Source organism: Rutidosis leptorrhynchoides, chromosome 11, assembly GCF_046630445.1.
Source record: "Rutidosis leptorrhynchoides isolate AG116_Rl617_1_P2 chromosome 11, CSIRO_AGI_Rlap_v1, whole genome shotgun sequence".
Taxonomy (NCBI): Eukaryota; Viridiplantae; Streptophyta; class Magnoliopsida; order Asterales; family Asteraceae; genus Rutidosis; species Rutidosis leptorrhynchoides.
Genome location: NC_092343.1, coordinates 63,271,031 through 63,287,460, shown reverse-complemented (window position 1 = coordinate 63,287,460; position 16,430 = coordinate 63,271,031). Strand labels below are relative to the sequence as shown.

Below are 16,430 nucleotides of genomic sequence, written 5' to 3'. Positions count from 1 at the left end.
CATCTACGGAAGAAAAGATTGATGCATATAGTTATTCACCTGAAAATACTCGAAACCTGAGTAAACGTTTAACACGTATCTGTGCTAACTCCTTTAGTGTTGTTATTACCAAAAATAACTTTGCAATTCCTCTTCAAAATAGCCAATTTTGTCACAGCTCCATCAAGTCAACTTCGACTTTTCGTTCGAAATAACCTCACTATAACCTTGATTTATATGCGTGCTCTTTTATTGTTACCGGAGAACCTTTTATATTCCACCATATTACCATCAGCGTTTAATCATCTAAAAACAGAGTTCTCCTGAAACCACCTCGGATTGATAACCGATGATTCAGATATCGTAGCATTAAATGCAGAGGAAACAAAAAAAATTGTAGATGGTCTAAACGGCCAAAAGTTTGATGATAAAGAAGGGAGTGTTAGGAACGCTCGATAGAAAATTTGGTACTGAAAAACAGATTGAGCTAACCATGAAGGAGACCAAGGACAAATACAAGGACCAAACCCTATATTCAAAGGATCCAGGTAATTCTGGATCCGATGAAATCTTTAGAGAATATCCTGCTCCGAAGTCATGTTAAAATCTTGCGAAAATTTTTTTCTTATCAACTTTCGAACTTAGAAATTCTAAAATATCATCATAAATATCTTCGATACTTCCGAAGATATTTTCATAAATATTCTCGACCTAAATTATATACCTCTTCGTGCTATCAGTAATACATTATATTGGAAATTTCTGTAAAATCTAAGCATAAACTATGAATGAATTCTGAAGTAGTGTTGGGAACTGAAGCATGAGTTAGTATAATATAATGACACTTGATTAACGTGATTATATTACAGTAAGTTATGCTGAGTTCTAATGGGACGTGATGATTCACAGATCATAACGTCATCATGTGCCATGTTACATAACTCTTTCATTTTGCTTAACTTCTGAACATATCAAGAAAATATATTCTTGATAGTTCTATTCTCAGTGATTCTGGTAATTTGACAAATCAAATCGTTCTATTACGTTCTTTCTTATCTAGAACATTAAGTTCACTCGAAACTCCATACCTACGAATTCTGGACCATTACTTGCGAAAAGAAAACAAAAGCATGAAGCTCCGAAATAGAAAGGGGGTATAAATCGCAGCAAATAAGAGAGATCATTAACTGTGAATGACGATGATTATAGAAGACGGAAGCAGGGACTCCAAAATATAAGGAAGAACATAAAGCCCGATAATAACACATATATTACAAACCGTGGATATTAATACGAATAGCAATATAAAAACACGGTATAATTAAGAATAGTATCACCCCAAGGTAATAGTAGAAGTAAACAGATTTTTCTAGTGGAAGATTGAAAAGAAGGATGACAGAAGTTATAACTAGGAAAATATCAAGGATTAGAACCGGATTAAGCATTATTATAATCTTTTGGATGTATGAACTAAGAAAAAAAGTATAGGAATGGTGAGAATAATGGAACGAAAAAGTTTAATTTATAATGGAAATATCAGATAGAGTAATCGAGGCAGATCACCGTATTTAATTATAGAGATCTTAATTTCCTTACTCTCCGAAGAATCAAATCTTATAAATTTCGAAGATTTTCTTTAAATCCCCTGAATTCTGGAATTCAACCAAGACAACATCAAAAGTTATGATGCACATTATTTTATAAAGTTCAAGCATGACTAGTCAAAAGTTATGATGAAACTTGTCTTTCTCATTTCACTAGTTTGTGATAGCTTCACTCGTACTCATCACATAAACGATTTGTTTTATCCAAATCACTCACTGATGATAAAACTCTAATTTTTAGCTCATATACGTCATGAAAACATTTTTTATTGTTAACCATGACCACCTCACTCAAATTTCGGGGCGAAATTTCTTTAACGGGTAGGTACTGTGACGACCCGGAAATTTTCGACCAAATTTAAACTTAATCTTTATTTGATTTCGACACGATAAGCAAAGTCTGTAATATTGAGTCTCTAAATTTTTGGAACAGTTTACATGAAACCATTTGACCTTAACTATTTCCGACGATTCACGAACAATTGTGAGTAAATAAATATGTAAATATGCATATATGTATATATAAATATAAATATAAATATACAATAATTTGAAATGATAGAATACAGGTTAATCATTTGAATTGAAAATGTGAAATCAGATAAAAAATAAGTTAATTATCGTTAAAATGAATCTATGTCTATAGATGATTTATGTACATAATTTTTATTATAAGTATACTGGAATATATATAAGTTGTATATATTATATGTTAAAAGTTATATTTTTATTTTCTATGATAAAATAATATAATAATTTTGATTAAATATATATAATACTTGTATATATATATAAGAAAATTTTATCTATTATGCAAACCCATATTATATAATGTATCTATATTAAAATGAATAAATAATACTCAACATATGTTATATGTGGTACAACTATAATATATACTATTAATATGTTAAATACAAATTAAAAATACGATTATTATATTAATATCACTATTATTATTTTCATCATTATTATTATTGTTAATATTAATATTAATATTTGTGTTAAGTAATATTATTACTTCTAAAAAATAAAAAATAATATATATATATATATATATATATATATATATATATATATATATATATATATATATATATATATATATATATATATATATATATAATTCGAGTTGTATTATTATTATTATTCATGATATTATTATCATTAATAATATTAACACTATTATAACCTGTATTATTATTAATATCATCATATTATTATTATCATTATTATATTTCTAAATTTGTTACCATTAGTAAACTTATCATTTTATTTATCATTATTGTTACTATCATATTATTAGTATCATCTTTATCAAAATTATTATTATTATTATTAACATCATTATTAATATTAATATTATTATTATTATTATTATTATTATTATTATTATTATTATTATTATTATTATTATTATTATTATTATTATTATTATTAGTTATTATTATTAATAACAATATTATTAATATGTTTATATTTATTAAATATTAATAGTATAGTATAAATAAATTATAAAAGCAGATATATACTACTCGAATATGTTAAAATCTCGCTATCTAACTGTATTTCATTCTGATTCTTGTCTTTGATCTGGCTGTAAAGTGGAATTCAATTACAGAAGCATCCAAAATCAGTTTCGTTTCTGTGTTTCATATTAAATTGATGGTCTAAAAAGTTTATAGGAACGATTTCTAACATAGTTTATGTAGGAAGTATTTTCTAAAATGATCTTAAACTCACAATCAAGATTTAATTTTTATAAATTTTATTTTCTTTAAGCAACAGGTGTTTTAATTCGATTTTTTTAATTATTTCGTTTTCAATTAATTCAAACATTTAATATAGATGGATTATCCTTCATTTATAATTATTTAAAATATACGAAAATTAATTTAAATCATTTTGGTGGTTACCAGGTCGACTAGAAGAAGGAGAAGAAGATGAACATTGTATTAAACGAGTTAAATAAAATTGGTTTGAAGAATAAATTAGAAAAACGGAAGTGGCTGAGTGGTGTTGTGTGTTTGTGAGTGAGAGGGAGGTCACGAGTTCGAGCCCGGCTTCGGGCAATTCTTTTTAGGAAGCTTATTAAAGGGTATACACATTTTCTTACACAATTATTATTATTATTATTATTATTATTATTATTATTATTATTATTATTATTATTATTATTATTTGTTGTGATTATTATTATTCATTATTAATTTTATTATTATGATTATAATTGTTACTATTATGACTATTAGTAATATTGTTATTATTAGTATTATAATACCTATCATTATTATTATTATCCTAGTTATAAGTATTATAACCATTATTATTATTGTAAATATTACTAATATTATTATCATTACTAATATTATTGTTAAGTAGTATTAAAATTAATATCATCATTTGTATTATTTTAGGTATTATTATTATTATTATTAATTTTATCATTTTAGCATTATTATCATTCCTATGATATTGATTATTATTATTATTATGATTATTATCAAAATAATACAACTTATTATAATTTTCATAAATACTGGCACAAGGGCCATTTTTAGCACTATTATTATCATTAACAAATGTGTTATTAATATGATTATCATTATTAGTATTATTAAAAACTATTATCATTTTCGTAAATATTAGTATTAATATGTTTTTATAAATAATAGAAGTGTCAACATTGACATAAGTAATAATATTATCACGAGTATTATTATTATCACTATCATAACTATCATTAACAGTAAAATTAATATTTTTATGATATCATTATTATTATCATTAATAGAATTATTAACATTATTACCTTTATTAGTAATATTAAGTATTATAACTATTATCATTTTTATCATTATTAGTATTGTATTAGTGTTATTACTATATTTTAACAAACAAACTATATATATTTAATAAATATAACATAACAAAAATAATATTTTCATATACAAAATGAAAATATGAAACATACATATATTATTAAGATAAAAATGATATAATTAATAAAGTAAATATATATAAATTTATTCGATTACGATTATATATATTAATGAATACACAACTGATATAGGTTCGTGAATCCGAGGCCAACCCTGCATTGTTCAATATCGTCATATGTATTTTTACTATAAAATACATTATGGTGAGTTTCATTTGCTTCCTTTTTAAATGCTTTTGCAATATATATTTCTGGAACTGAGAATACATGCGCTGCTTTTATAAATATTTTACGAAATAGACACAAGTAATCGAAACTACATTCTATGGTTGGATTATCGAATCGAATATCACCCCTTTTAGCTTGGTAACCTAAGAATTAGGGAACAGACACCCTAATTGACGCGAATCCTAAAGGTAGATCTACGGGCACTAACTCCTCCCATACTGGAAAATGGTATGCTTTAGTACTTCGAGTTTATATTATACAGATGGATTTCTGTTTTGGGGATATGCTATATGCATGATATTAATGTCGGTTACCAGGTGTTCAATCCATATGAATGATTTTTAAAAACTTGCGAGTGTATAATTATTGAATAATGAAAATCTTGTGGTTTATTAAAATTATGGAAAGGATTGATTACGATAAACTAATGAACTCACCAACCTTTTGGTTGACACTTGAAAGCATGTTTATTCTCAGGTATGAAAGAAATCTTTCGCTGTGCATTTGCTCATTTTAGAGATATTACTTGGAGTCATTCATGACATATTTCAAAAGACGTTACATTCGAGTCGTTGAGTTCATCCAGATTATTATTAAGTCAATTATAGTTGGATATATTATGAAATGGTATGCATGCCGTCAACTTTCGATGTAATGAAAGTTTGTCTTTTAAAAACGAATGCAATGTTTGTAAAATGTATCATATAGAGGTCAAGTACCCCGCGATGTAACCAAATGTAATGTATTCGTCCAGATGGATTAGGACGGGTCCTTTCAGGGGACACTGGTGTCGACGACTCCCCTCCGGTGTTAAATCAGTGTTAAAGGCTAGTGTTAAATGCCAGCGTCAGATGGGTAACGTTGTAGTTATTTTTCTTTTCTTCTTTTTTTTTTTCTTTTCATTCTTCTTCTCTTTCTTTGAAATAATATTATTAAAAACAGTTAAATAATGAATTGGAAATTGAAATTTAACACTGAACGATTTCTCCTGTTTTTGCCTCAGTGTTAAATTTAACATTGAGATGTAACACCGAGTTCAGTGTCACGACTCTTGACGCTCTAAATGATTAAATGATTTAGAAAACTAGTAAGACGCATCGATAGTACTCCGTATTTATTAATTTTAAAATCTTTAACTTTAAACAATCGCTAAATCCAAACTCATTATATTCACGCATAATTTTGCTGCACTATGCAATATGGGTGGTAGACTAGATAATGACATTTCAACAACTCTCTTAAATTATACTCCACGTCAATTACCGTACATTTTAACAACCACTCACAAGTCAATTTTGTTCACAAAAGTGGACTATATGTCAACGAATTTACCCGTTTTCCACATCAATGTCTTTACATATGAAAACACGTACAATTGATTCTATAGTTTATTCTTAGTTTCCTAGTCCAAATTGTGCACAATTAATTCTATAGTTTATTCTTAGTTTCCTAGTCCAGATTGTGCAATTAATTCTGTATTTTATTTTATACTCCACTCTATATTCTATATATTCATATTCACTAGTCCAAATTGTACACTTAATTCTATAGTTTATATATACACACTAATTATAACCAGTGACTTGCTTTTTTAAAAAAAAGAAATTAACAGTGACTTTGCCGAATAAATAATAATTATAATAATTCAAAAATTTTACTATTTAATTATCAAATTAATGGTTGAAATCTTAAATACTAATTGAAATTCAAATTAATAGTTAAAATAGAGAGGAATATTCATTTAAATTAATTAATTAAGTTGAAATTCAAGGGATCAATGAGAGCGCGTCATTTGGCGCGAAAATCACCTGTCATTAAAAAACAAATTCAAATTTTTTTTTTCGAACAATTTTTGTTTTTTTTTTTAATTTTTCCAAAATTTTTTCTTAATTTTTTTTTATAATCACATTTGATTGAATTGTACAATCACATGTGATTGAATTTGACATGCATAATCACACGTGATTGACATGCAGAATCACATGTGATTGTAAAAAAAAATCGAAAAAAAAATTTTGAAATTTTTTTTCGAAAAAAAAATTTCGAAATTTTTTTTTCGAAACAAAAATTTAATTTTTTTCAATCACATGTGATTTTCGCTTTACATATCGCGCTCTTATTGTTCTCTTGGATTTCAAGCAAATTAATGAATCCAAGGGATTACAACTCTAAAATAGAATAGATGGACAAATAAGACATCATCGAAATAAATGGTTGAAATTAAAAGTTACAATATACAAACTCATCCGGCACTTGTACCCGAGTCTTGTACCCCAAGGTTCTTTGTGGTAATGAGGATTTTCAATACATATAACCAACCAACATTAAAAGGGTTAAAGCCAAAAATAGACTACAAACTTACACAAATGTACCGATGTCGCCCACAAACTCATTTCCGTCCTACTGTCGCCTACAAACTTTCAAAAAGTGTTCCAATGTAAACAAAAACTTTCAAAAAGTGTACCAATGTAAACAAAAATGACTTGCTACCGCCTAAACCGGTCAAAATTGACACGTGTCATTCGTGGATTGGATCTTAATTCTTAAAAAAAAAAAATTTCAGGTCAAAATTAGTATGTAACAGGTCAAAACGCCAAAATGTTGATATTAGCACATTTTTTCAAAGTTTGTAGGCGACAGTAGGACGGAAATGAGTTTGTGGGCGACGTCGGTACATTTGTGTAAGTTTGTAGCCTATTTTTGACTTTAACCCTTTTTTATAATCAAAGTCATTCCTTATAGTTCATTATCCCCTATCAAGCATGCCCTTATATAAATAGACAATTAATTTAACACAACCCAAAAAGGAAGATTTAGCAATAATGTATACTCCTTCCGTCCTTAATTCATTTGCCCGTGTTTTCTTCAGGATATTTCAAATTAATTTTCTGCTTCTATAAATAAATAAAAATAATAGGATAAAGTTTTTTATGCTATTATTTTAAGTATATAGGACAAAATAGATAAAAACAACAACAAACCCAATATCACATGTGTGAGGTATGAGGGAGGTGAGACGTAGACAATCCTACCTCTATCCTTGAATAAAGAAAAATCATTTCTCCACCTCAAGTGAAACACTCACAAGAGTAGAGAAAGTCATCTCTCTCTCTGTTCGACGGATAAAGAGATTGCTTCCAACAGGACTTCCGGCCCAAAAAGTAGAAAAAAATAAAATAAAACAAATAAAAATAAATAAGGTATAATAATTTAAATAAAATGAAATAAATAAATAAATAGAATAAATACAAACATGATAAAAAGTAATAAAAAGAGACGCTATGAAAATGGTATAATTAAATTTCCATGGGTTTTAAATCAAGCATGGATTTCAATTTAGCCCCTAAGCGGTAGTCAAGTTGCCAATAAATTGACGCTTGTTGTTGCCTCATATGATAGGGTCGTATAAAAAAATAGTAATAGTAGATAACTATTAAATAAAAAGTCAAACTAATATATATATATATATATATATATATATATATATATATATATATATATATATATATATATATAAACGTACCTTAGACTGCTGTGCGGAGCTCAAGACAAAATAGGTACAAAGTAAAGAGTAAAACAGTAGAGTAAACAATTCCATAGATTATATATGCTCGAGTCCAATAAAGATGCAACGGTAGCAGAAAGAATCACACAGGTTAACTCATCATCGGTTGGAAATTGGTGTTGGACTAGACCTCCTAGTGGTCGTGTCTTTATCGAACTTTTGGAATTAAATAACCGTATAACATCCGTTACATTCTCAGGAAATCCCGATTCGTGGAAATACAACATCGACCTATCCGGTATATATACCACAAAATCCTTAGCTCACCTAATAAATAATTTAAAATTTGGTGTTCATGCTTCTAATACGTCGATTCTGCGCAACGAATTTACTCCACAAAAAATCAACATTTTTGCGTGGAGGGTCATTCAAAAAAAGATACCGGTTACAGCTGAACTTTATAAAAGAGGCATTGATCTAGACTACACCTTATGCCCACTATGCGACACGGGCATTGAAACTACCAAACACACACTCATTTTTTTACCAAATACGTCTCAAATATGGAAACTTGTTCTAGAATGGTGGAACCAAGACAACACACTAATTTCCAATATCAATGACGCCATCATCAATAACCAAAGCTTCACTCGCAATAACATCGGGTCCTCTATGTGGCAAGCAACCAAATGGATCGTGTGTTATATTATTTGGAATAATAGAAATTTAAAAGTTTTCACCAAAAAAGAGTGGATCCCCACATCGATCATTTCCGAAATACATGCACAATGTTATAGTTGATTTCAAAAGGGAAATTCGCCCAGATACACTTTTTTATAAAGTTTTATTCCAAAATACACTTTTTGGAAAAAAAAAATTGTCTATTTACACCATTAGGTCGACCACCCTTTGGGTCGACTACCCCTTGACCTGGTCGACCACCATAAATTTCAATGTGGTCGACCCACATTCTTTGTAAGAGATGATCGACTACTTCAAAAAACACAGTCGACCACAAGGTCGATCATATTTGCATTGTAGTCTACCAACATATAGGTCGACTAAGCATAAAAGCACTCTTTTATTGGATAAAATATATCAGATAACATACCTAACTTATTATCAAACCACAAAGACTTAAACATACAAAACAGAAAACATACAAACACACATACCTATCATCCATGACAGTTAAACACATTTAAAACTTAAAAAAAGAAGCTAATCATCACTTAAATTGTAAGTCGAGTCAAATTGTGTTGAGCATGATTCTTCACGTTTTCCCTTCCCCTTCCCCTTTACCATCCCCTTCGACTTTGCCTTCATTTTTGACTTACACTTGGACTTTTGTGTACCTTCAGATAGATCATAATGTGCGGTGCAAGTTGATCTAGTGTGTCCCCTGGTTCCAAGCAACGACTGCATTTTCTTTTAGATTTGAAATTGTCTTTGTCTTCTCCTTGGGAAGATATACGAGCAGTACTCTTCGGTCTACCTGATTGTCGTTTTGTAACCAATGGCGGTCGGACGGTTTGTAGGTGTCCTGGATCTATCTATTCAGAAATATGATCTAGCAGGTTAATGTCTTCCATGTATGCAGACTTGTACGTTTCAGTGTGGAAATACTTCTGAACATGTGTAGTAACGTCACGTAAGACAAAATACCTTGCTACTGCCATTACATGTCCACAAGGTAGACCGGAAAACTGCCATTGTTTACATGTGCAAGTTTTATCTTGTAGATTGACTTTACCGCCTTTTTTCATATCCATTACCTCAAACTTAACTTGTGATATCGGTTTGACAGTCCAAATAAGAGACTTACGATTTCTTTTACCCAGCTTACGCTCTGCATATGGTGTGACAGGTGTTGTTAAACCATCAGCAGTGTTTCGATGTTCCCAAAACCATTGTTGAACTGAAGCTCTACAGAATTCAAGAAGCATTGTAACAGGGAGTTTCCTCGCATGAACTGACAATGCGTTCATGGACTCTGCAGTATTAGTAGTCAAGTAAGCATACCAAACATGATCTGCATGATGTCTAGACCATATGTTGAGGCCAACAGTAGTGAGTGTACGTGTACTGTCTGGAATACGTCGTGATAGTATACCATAATAGTGATCAAAATTAGATTTTCTATACGCTTTGTACATTTTCCAGTAGTGCCACTCGTAACTTTTAACCCTTTTAGACACACTTTTGAGGTTTCCCAACAAATGTCTAGCACATAGTGCATGAAATACTTCTGGAAATATAATTGATATGCCAGCAGCTATTGCAGGTGCCCTGTCAGATATAATGGTAAGATTATTAATACAACACCCCGAAGACTGTAGAGAGTGTCTTAGATTACCAAAAAACCATGTCCAATGATCGGTGGTCTCTCCTACTTCAATACCGTAGGCTAATGGAAGGATTCCATTGTTAGCATCCATAGCGACATCAATCAAGTTAGTCCCCAAGTAACGACTTTTTAAATGAGCCCCATCGACTATGATTACTGGTCGTGCATAGTTAACAAACGAACGTGTCTACATATAAAAGTATTGGAACATTGTTAATGAATACGAGTTAAATTAATAAGTAAATGAAGAGAGCATTAAACATACCGCTGCACCAATGGACATGTAACTCATAACAAATCTGCCTTCGTTGTCCGTTCGAATGTTGGTTACACTACTTGGGTTAGACAATCTAAGATTATATAGATAATTAGGTAGTACTTGAAAGGAATCTTCAAGACTACCCCTCAACATCTCAATTGTGTAACATTTGGCTTTCCATGCTTGGTGGTATGATAGACTAATTTTAAACCGCGCATACATATCTGTCCTGATATCATTCGGTCGATAGACACGACCTTCTTGTTTCATCACCTCTTTCAGTATATTCCCTAGGACCTTCTTGGTGGCATGCCTATTGTTTGGAAGAATTTGCGTAATTGAGCAGGTGTGTAGATCATTCAACTTCCGTATTTGAAAGTTGTTGCTATCTTGTATACACCTAGCAGTAATTTACCATGAACAATTTGGTGATATGCATGTAGATGTATACCTTAACTTGTCTGAGTACTTTGGTTTTATCTGGAACCCTTCAGTAACACACTTTGTACATAATTGCATAAGAAAATCTTCCTTCTTTTTGAAAGTCTGATTCAATTTAACTAGATTCGAGGTTTCATAGATTGTCATTGATCTAGGTTTCATTTTGGGTTGGGTGTTAGACAGTAACGGTGGCATGTTCCAAAATATATCATCTGGTTGGGGATTATACTTAATTGGCTGGTCATAAGTTGATTTTTGATCGACATATTCATCTTCGTATTCATCATCACTATCAGGAACATCATCCTCATCAACTATGTAGTTAGAAAAAGGGTGTTTTATTGGTTTGACTGGATTCACATTTTCCATATCATCATGCTCAGATTCGCTTTGATCAGATGTAGGTAGGTCAACGATGTAAGGATCTTCCTTTTCTTCAACTTGTGGTTGTTTTGGGTTCAACGTATTGGTGTATTGTATTTGTTGGTTGATTTCATCTGTAGTTTGAGTTTGTAAGTTGAACTGATTTACAGATTGATTTTGTAGGTTGAAATGATTTGTGTATGAATGTGTATGGTTGTACTGATCATTGTACGGGTGGAAAAGGTTGAACTGATTGTCAGTTTGGTGTTCTAGTTCGTATTGATTGATGGATGATTGTTGTAGGTTGAACTGATTATTGTATGGATGTTGTAGGTTGAACTGATTATTGGATGGATGATGTAGGTTGAATTGATTATTGGATGGATGATGTAGGTTGTACTGATTATTGTAAGGATGTTGTAGGTTGAACTGATTATAGATCGGATGTTGTAGGTTTAACTGATTATTGTATTGCTGTTGTAGGTTGAACTGATTATTGGTCGGATGTTGTAGGTTTAACTATACATATACATACATTTAACTATACATGTACATACTATACAAAATTAACAGATACACTATAGTCGACCTTCATTCTGGTCGACTATAGTTTAATTCAACTATAGTCGACTCAGGATGTGGTCGACTATTGTGTATTTTGTTGACATTCGACCCCTTGAAAGGTCGAGTATGCAAGTGCTCTTCTGCCCTAACTAATTTATCTAATTTATTACTAACCTCACCACCACCATCATCATACAGTTATACACTTTAGCAAAAACAATGGGAAATATGTATATCTATAGTTACATATACATATACATATACATATACATATACATATACATTTACATATACATATACATATACAGTTACATATACATTTACATATACCTATACATATACATACAGTGACCCATACATACATATACATATATACACATATATACACATACAGATACACTAACATATAGATACACTAACGCGAATTAGGTTTTACCTCAATATCTGTCATCTTTGCCTGATGTTCGATTTAGGGTTTATCTGCAATTGATTGAATCTGCAATGAATCAGGGTTGATGGTTCGTATCTAGGGTTTGTGGAGCGAAATTTTGTTAAAGTTGTAATTTGAATTGTGTGAACTCGCTATTTCATTGTCTTTTTTATACTCGACCAACATTAAGGTCGCCCGTATTTTTTTGGGTCGAATATAGTGGTCGACCTATAACACTTGGTAGTCGACCTTTCCAGTTATAAACGAAGGTCGACCACATTGAAATTTGTGAAGGTCGACCCGGTAAAGGGGTAGTCGACCTAATGGTGTAAATAGACAATTTTTTTGCAAAAAGTGTATTTTGGAATAAAACTTTTTAAAAAAGTGTATTTTGGGGAATTTCCCATTTCAAAACATTATAGGAAAAAGAAACCAATCGATTGGCATCAATGGTTAATCAACACATCTTTCTATGTCGAGGATTCTCCCCATCGCTTTGGCATTGGTTAATGACCATTCTCCATACAATCGGACGGCCTTTGATCTCTATTTATCTCTTATGAGGGTTGATTAAATGGGTTAGTTGTTGTTAACTTTGTTGCCGCTTAATCGGCACTGTTACCTTCATTATCCCGTCTTGAAATCTCAAGTTCGTTTCCCCTCATTTTTTATAAATGGTTATCATTAGCAATCCGTAAATATCTATAGATTCCAATGACTCGTATTTTCTTTTTTCCTTTGTATAGATGTGTATAGGGCTATGTAATCGTGATTGTCCATTATTAATAATAATATTTTCTTGCTTTTAAAAAAAAATGATGATATATCTTTAAAATGTATATTTTATGTCCGAAGACAGTTAATATGGGACGAAGGGAGTAACTAAAAGTCATTATACTTTTTATTTAATGTTATTAAATTTTTATAGAAAATATTATCTTTTGTATTGATAAAATCTTCTGTGTACAATTTAACTAATTTTCTATGGTTGATCTTGTGAAGCTGGGTTAATTAGAGACAAATGAAGAGGAAAAATAATCAATTAACGGATGCTGTTTTTCTTATTTAAAAGATACAAATTCTCGCTACAATTGGAATATAAGATAAATAAATGTACATGATATATCAATTAAACTCTAACATTGTTGTAAACAAGTTTTTTTTTTAACGGCAATCATATTTTATTAATATAGAACGCTCTCTAGCAAGACGGTAAGAGAGAAAACGCATTACAAAGGCTGTTGAAGCCAAGAGTTCCAATTAGAAACTACCTTGCCTCTATTTTTAAGCCAACAAAAAGCAAACAATTTAACAACATCAATTATACTACATCTACGATTTACTATATCGTTAAAAATTATGCAGTTCCGAAATCTCCAAAGGACCCAAATAATAGTAACAATGATCGTGGTAATACGCGTCACAGACGAAGTAGAAATCTGCACATTCTCGATCCAGCTATAAATGTCCGGCCATGAGTTAAAAATTGGCATGCCACAATTTAACCACACTCGAACAGTTCTCCATTTTTCCTTAGCGACCGAACACTCAAAAAATAAATGTTATTGATGTTCAACACCATTACCGGACAAATTATAGACGGGATATCAATTCCTTTCGTGGACAGGTTCCAACGTAAAGGAAGTGAATCTAATTTGAACCTCCACCAAAACACGCTCACTTTTCTTGGAAGACATTTGAGCCACACTGTTTTAATAGGTAACGAAAGAATAGAGTGCTTATCGATATACTCCCTAACACCTTTAACAGTGAAGACTCCATCAGCAATTAAAGAACAGTTCCATTTATCTTGACGATCCGATACATTCACGAGTTGCAAATCGGATGGAAGAGCTGTAAGCAAAGACAAGTTATGACCACCAGATATCTCCCGAGACCAGGACCATCTCCACCCACCATTAACCCATTTGTCGGCTACCATGTCGGAATGGTTCGTATCAAGATAGAACAAACGATTGTAGCGAGATTTTAAGGAAGATGTTCCGCACCATATATCATGCCAAAACATTGTTGTAAACAAGTAAGTTGTGCATGTGTGTTGCCGCATGTTTCTTTTTATCTTCATTGATATACCTTTTACTCGTTATATTTTTTTACTTGTTCAATTGATATTTAAGATTGATATACACGTGTTATAGATGTTGGTCTAAAGTATATGCTTAATAAAGTTTGCTACAAATATATTTACTCGTGACTTAATTCTTAAGACGTAGGAATTCTCGGATCAGAACAATAGAATTCACTCGGCCTTTTTCAACAGACGTCAAGTGTGGCCTAGTTAATTGAAAGTTGGCTTCCACCGGTACTTGTTGCTTACGAGCAGGGTTTGCGTACTGTGACTCAAACAATTCAGGCTTTCAGGGATGGATTCAACTTTGTTGTCATTTTTTGAAATTGTTTATACATATATATTATGTTGCGATGGCTTCGGATGAGAGAGGGTGATGTTCTTACAAAAAGGTAAGAGATAGAAGGAATAATTCAGCATGTTATTCATTTGTGTATATAATTTTATTGAAATAAAATTAAAAACATAAAACCTATTACCATGGACATGTAGTTTACTCTTATTACTTGTGTAACAAACCAACCCGTTATCCAACTGCATACGCGATTTTTTTTTATTCACTGTGTAGTGCGCGGCGCGCAGCCCTATTGTGCGCGGCCCGCACAAGGCCTGGCAGCCCGCTGTCCAAAATGTTCAATTTTCGTTTAAAGATCTCCCGCTTCCCGACACTTTTAGACGAAACGCTTTTCACAGCACATTATAATAGTTAAAACTAACACGTTTCAATAATAAAACAAGTTTTACGAAACCGGGCTCACATATGCCGAAATACGAGTTTCGTACAAAATATAAGTTTCGACCACAAAAGTTTAATTTCCAAACGACACTTCGAGCATGGTGTTTGGGGTTAAACTACCCATAACTTGGTCGAACTTCCAAAAGCTAAACGTCCCAAAAGCTTCTCCTAACACAATGAAGCGGGATCACTAGTCCAAACGTATACCCTTCCCCTTATCCACGCCGGAGCCTATAAAAAGGTAAACAACGAGAGGGTAAGCAAAGCTTAGTGAATGCAATAATTATACACATACATATATAACCTACTTACTTGCAATCACTTACACAATTACCTCATACACGCTAGCATTTAAATTAGCATACCATCACAAAGTATAACGCTAAACCTCTGATAACACAAGCTAGCACAACAATAGCATATAATGCGAACAATATAATATGCTACACTACATCACATAACCATGGTTAACCAATCATACAAAGGGAACGATTCTCGCGAATGAACCGTTAGCCACGCAGACGCCACTAGTATGCATCACTAGTCCCTTAGGTGGTATCGCATACCCGAACTTAAAACCCACCCGTCACGTGAAATGTGGTATCGCATACCCGAACTTTAAAACCCACACTTCACGCCCGCACACACACACGATGATGATGAGGTATCGCATACCCGAACTTTAAGCCCTCATCCCATGCCAACACGATGTAGTATCGCATACCCGAACTTTAAACCCTCATCCCATGCCAACACGATGTGGTATCGCATACCCGAACTTTAAACCCACATCACATTTCACACAAGTAAATACATTACATACACACATGTATAATTATTCCACTCACCTCAACGCTTTTTGGTGAATGATAACTCGAGCTCGCCAACTTCAATATAACGTACCTATTATATTTGCACAATATCAATCACACATTCAAGTTGGT

General features: G+C 31.5%; 2 protein-coding genes across 2 annotated transcripts; both read right to left on the bottom strand.

Moving 5' to 3' along the window:
• Positions 1-9,810: 9,810 nt before the first annotated feature.
• LOC139874638 (uncharacterized) lies at positions 9,811-13,326 on the bottom strand. The gene is made up of 4 exons (XM_071862041.1): positions 13,284-13,326; positions 11,315-11,801; positions 10,870-11,263; positions 9,811-10,791 (listed from the first exon to the last, which is right to left on the bottom strand). Exons 1-4 carry the CDS (start codon positions 13,324-13,326, stop codon positions 9,811-9,813), a joined length of 1,905 nt encoding a protein of 634 aa, XP_071718142.1.
• Positions 13,327-14,162: 836 nt separating this feature from the next.
• On the bottom strand, positions 14,163-14,603 carry LOC139874637 (uncharacterized). The gene has a single exon (XM_071862040.1). It carries the CDS (start codon positions 14,601-14,603, stop codon positions 14,163-14,165), a length of 441 nt encoding a protein of 146 aa, XP_071718141.1.
• Positions 14,604-16,430: the final 1,827 nt, after the last annotated feature.

Bases quoted from the DNA above. Each gene is read 5' to 3' on its own strand.
- LOC139874638 (XM_071862041.1), bottom strand. From the start codon at position 13,326: ATGAGGGGAAACGAACTTGAGATTTCAAGACGGGATAATGAAG. The intron at 11,264-11,314 runs GTATACATCTAC...AATTACTGCTAG, and splicing joins AAGTACTCAGACAAGTTAAG to GTGTATACAAGATAGCAACA. The intron at 10,792-10,869 runs GTATGTTTAATG...TTTTATATGTAG, and splicing joins ACATGTCCATTGGTGCAGCG to ACACGTTCGTTTGTTAACTA.
- LOC139874637 (XM_071862040.1), bottom strand. From the start codon at position 14,603: ATGGTAGCCGACAAATGGGTTAATGGTGGGTGGAGATGGTCCTGGTCT.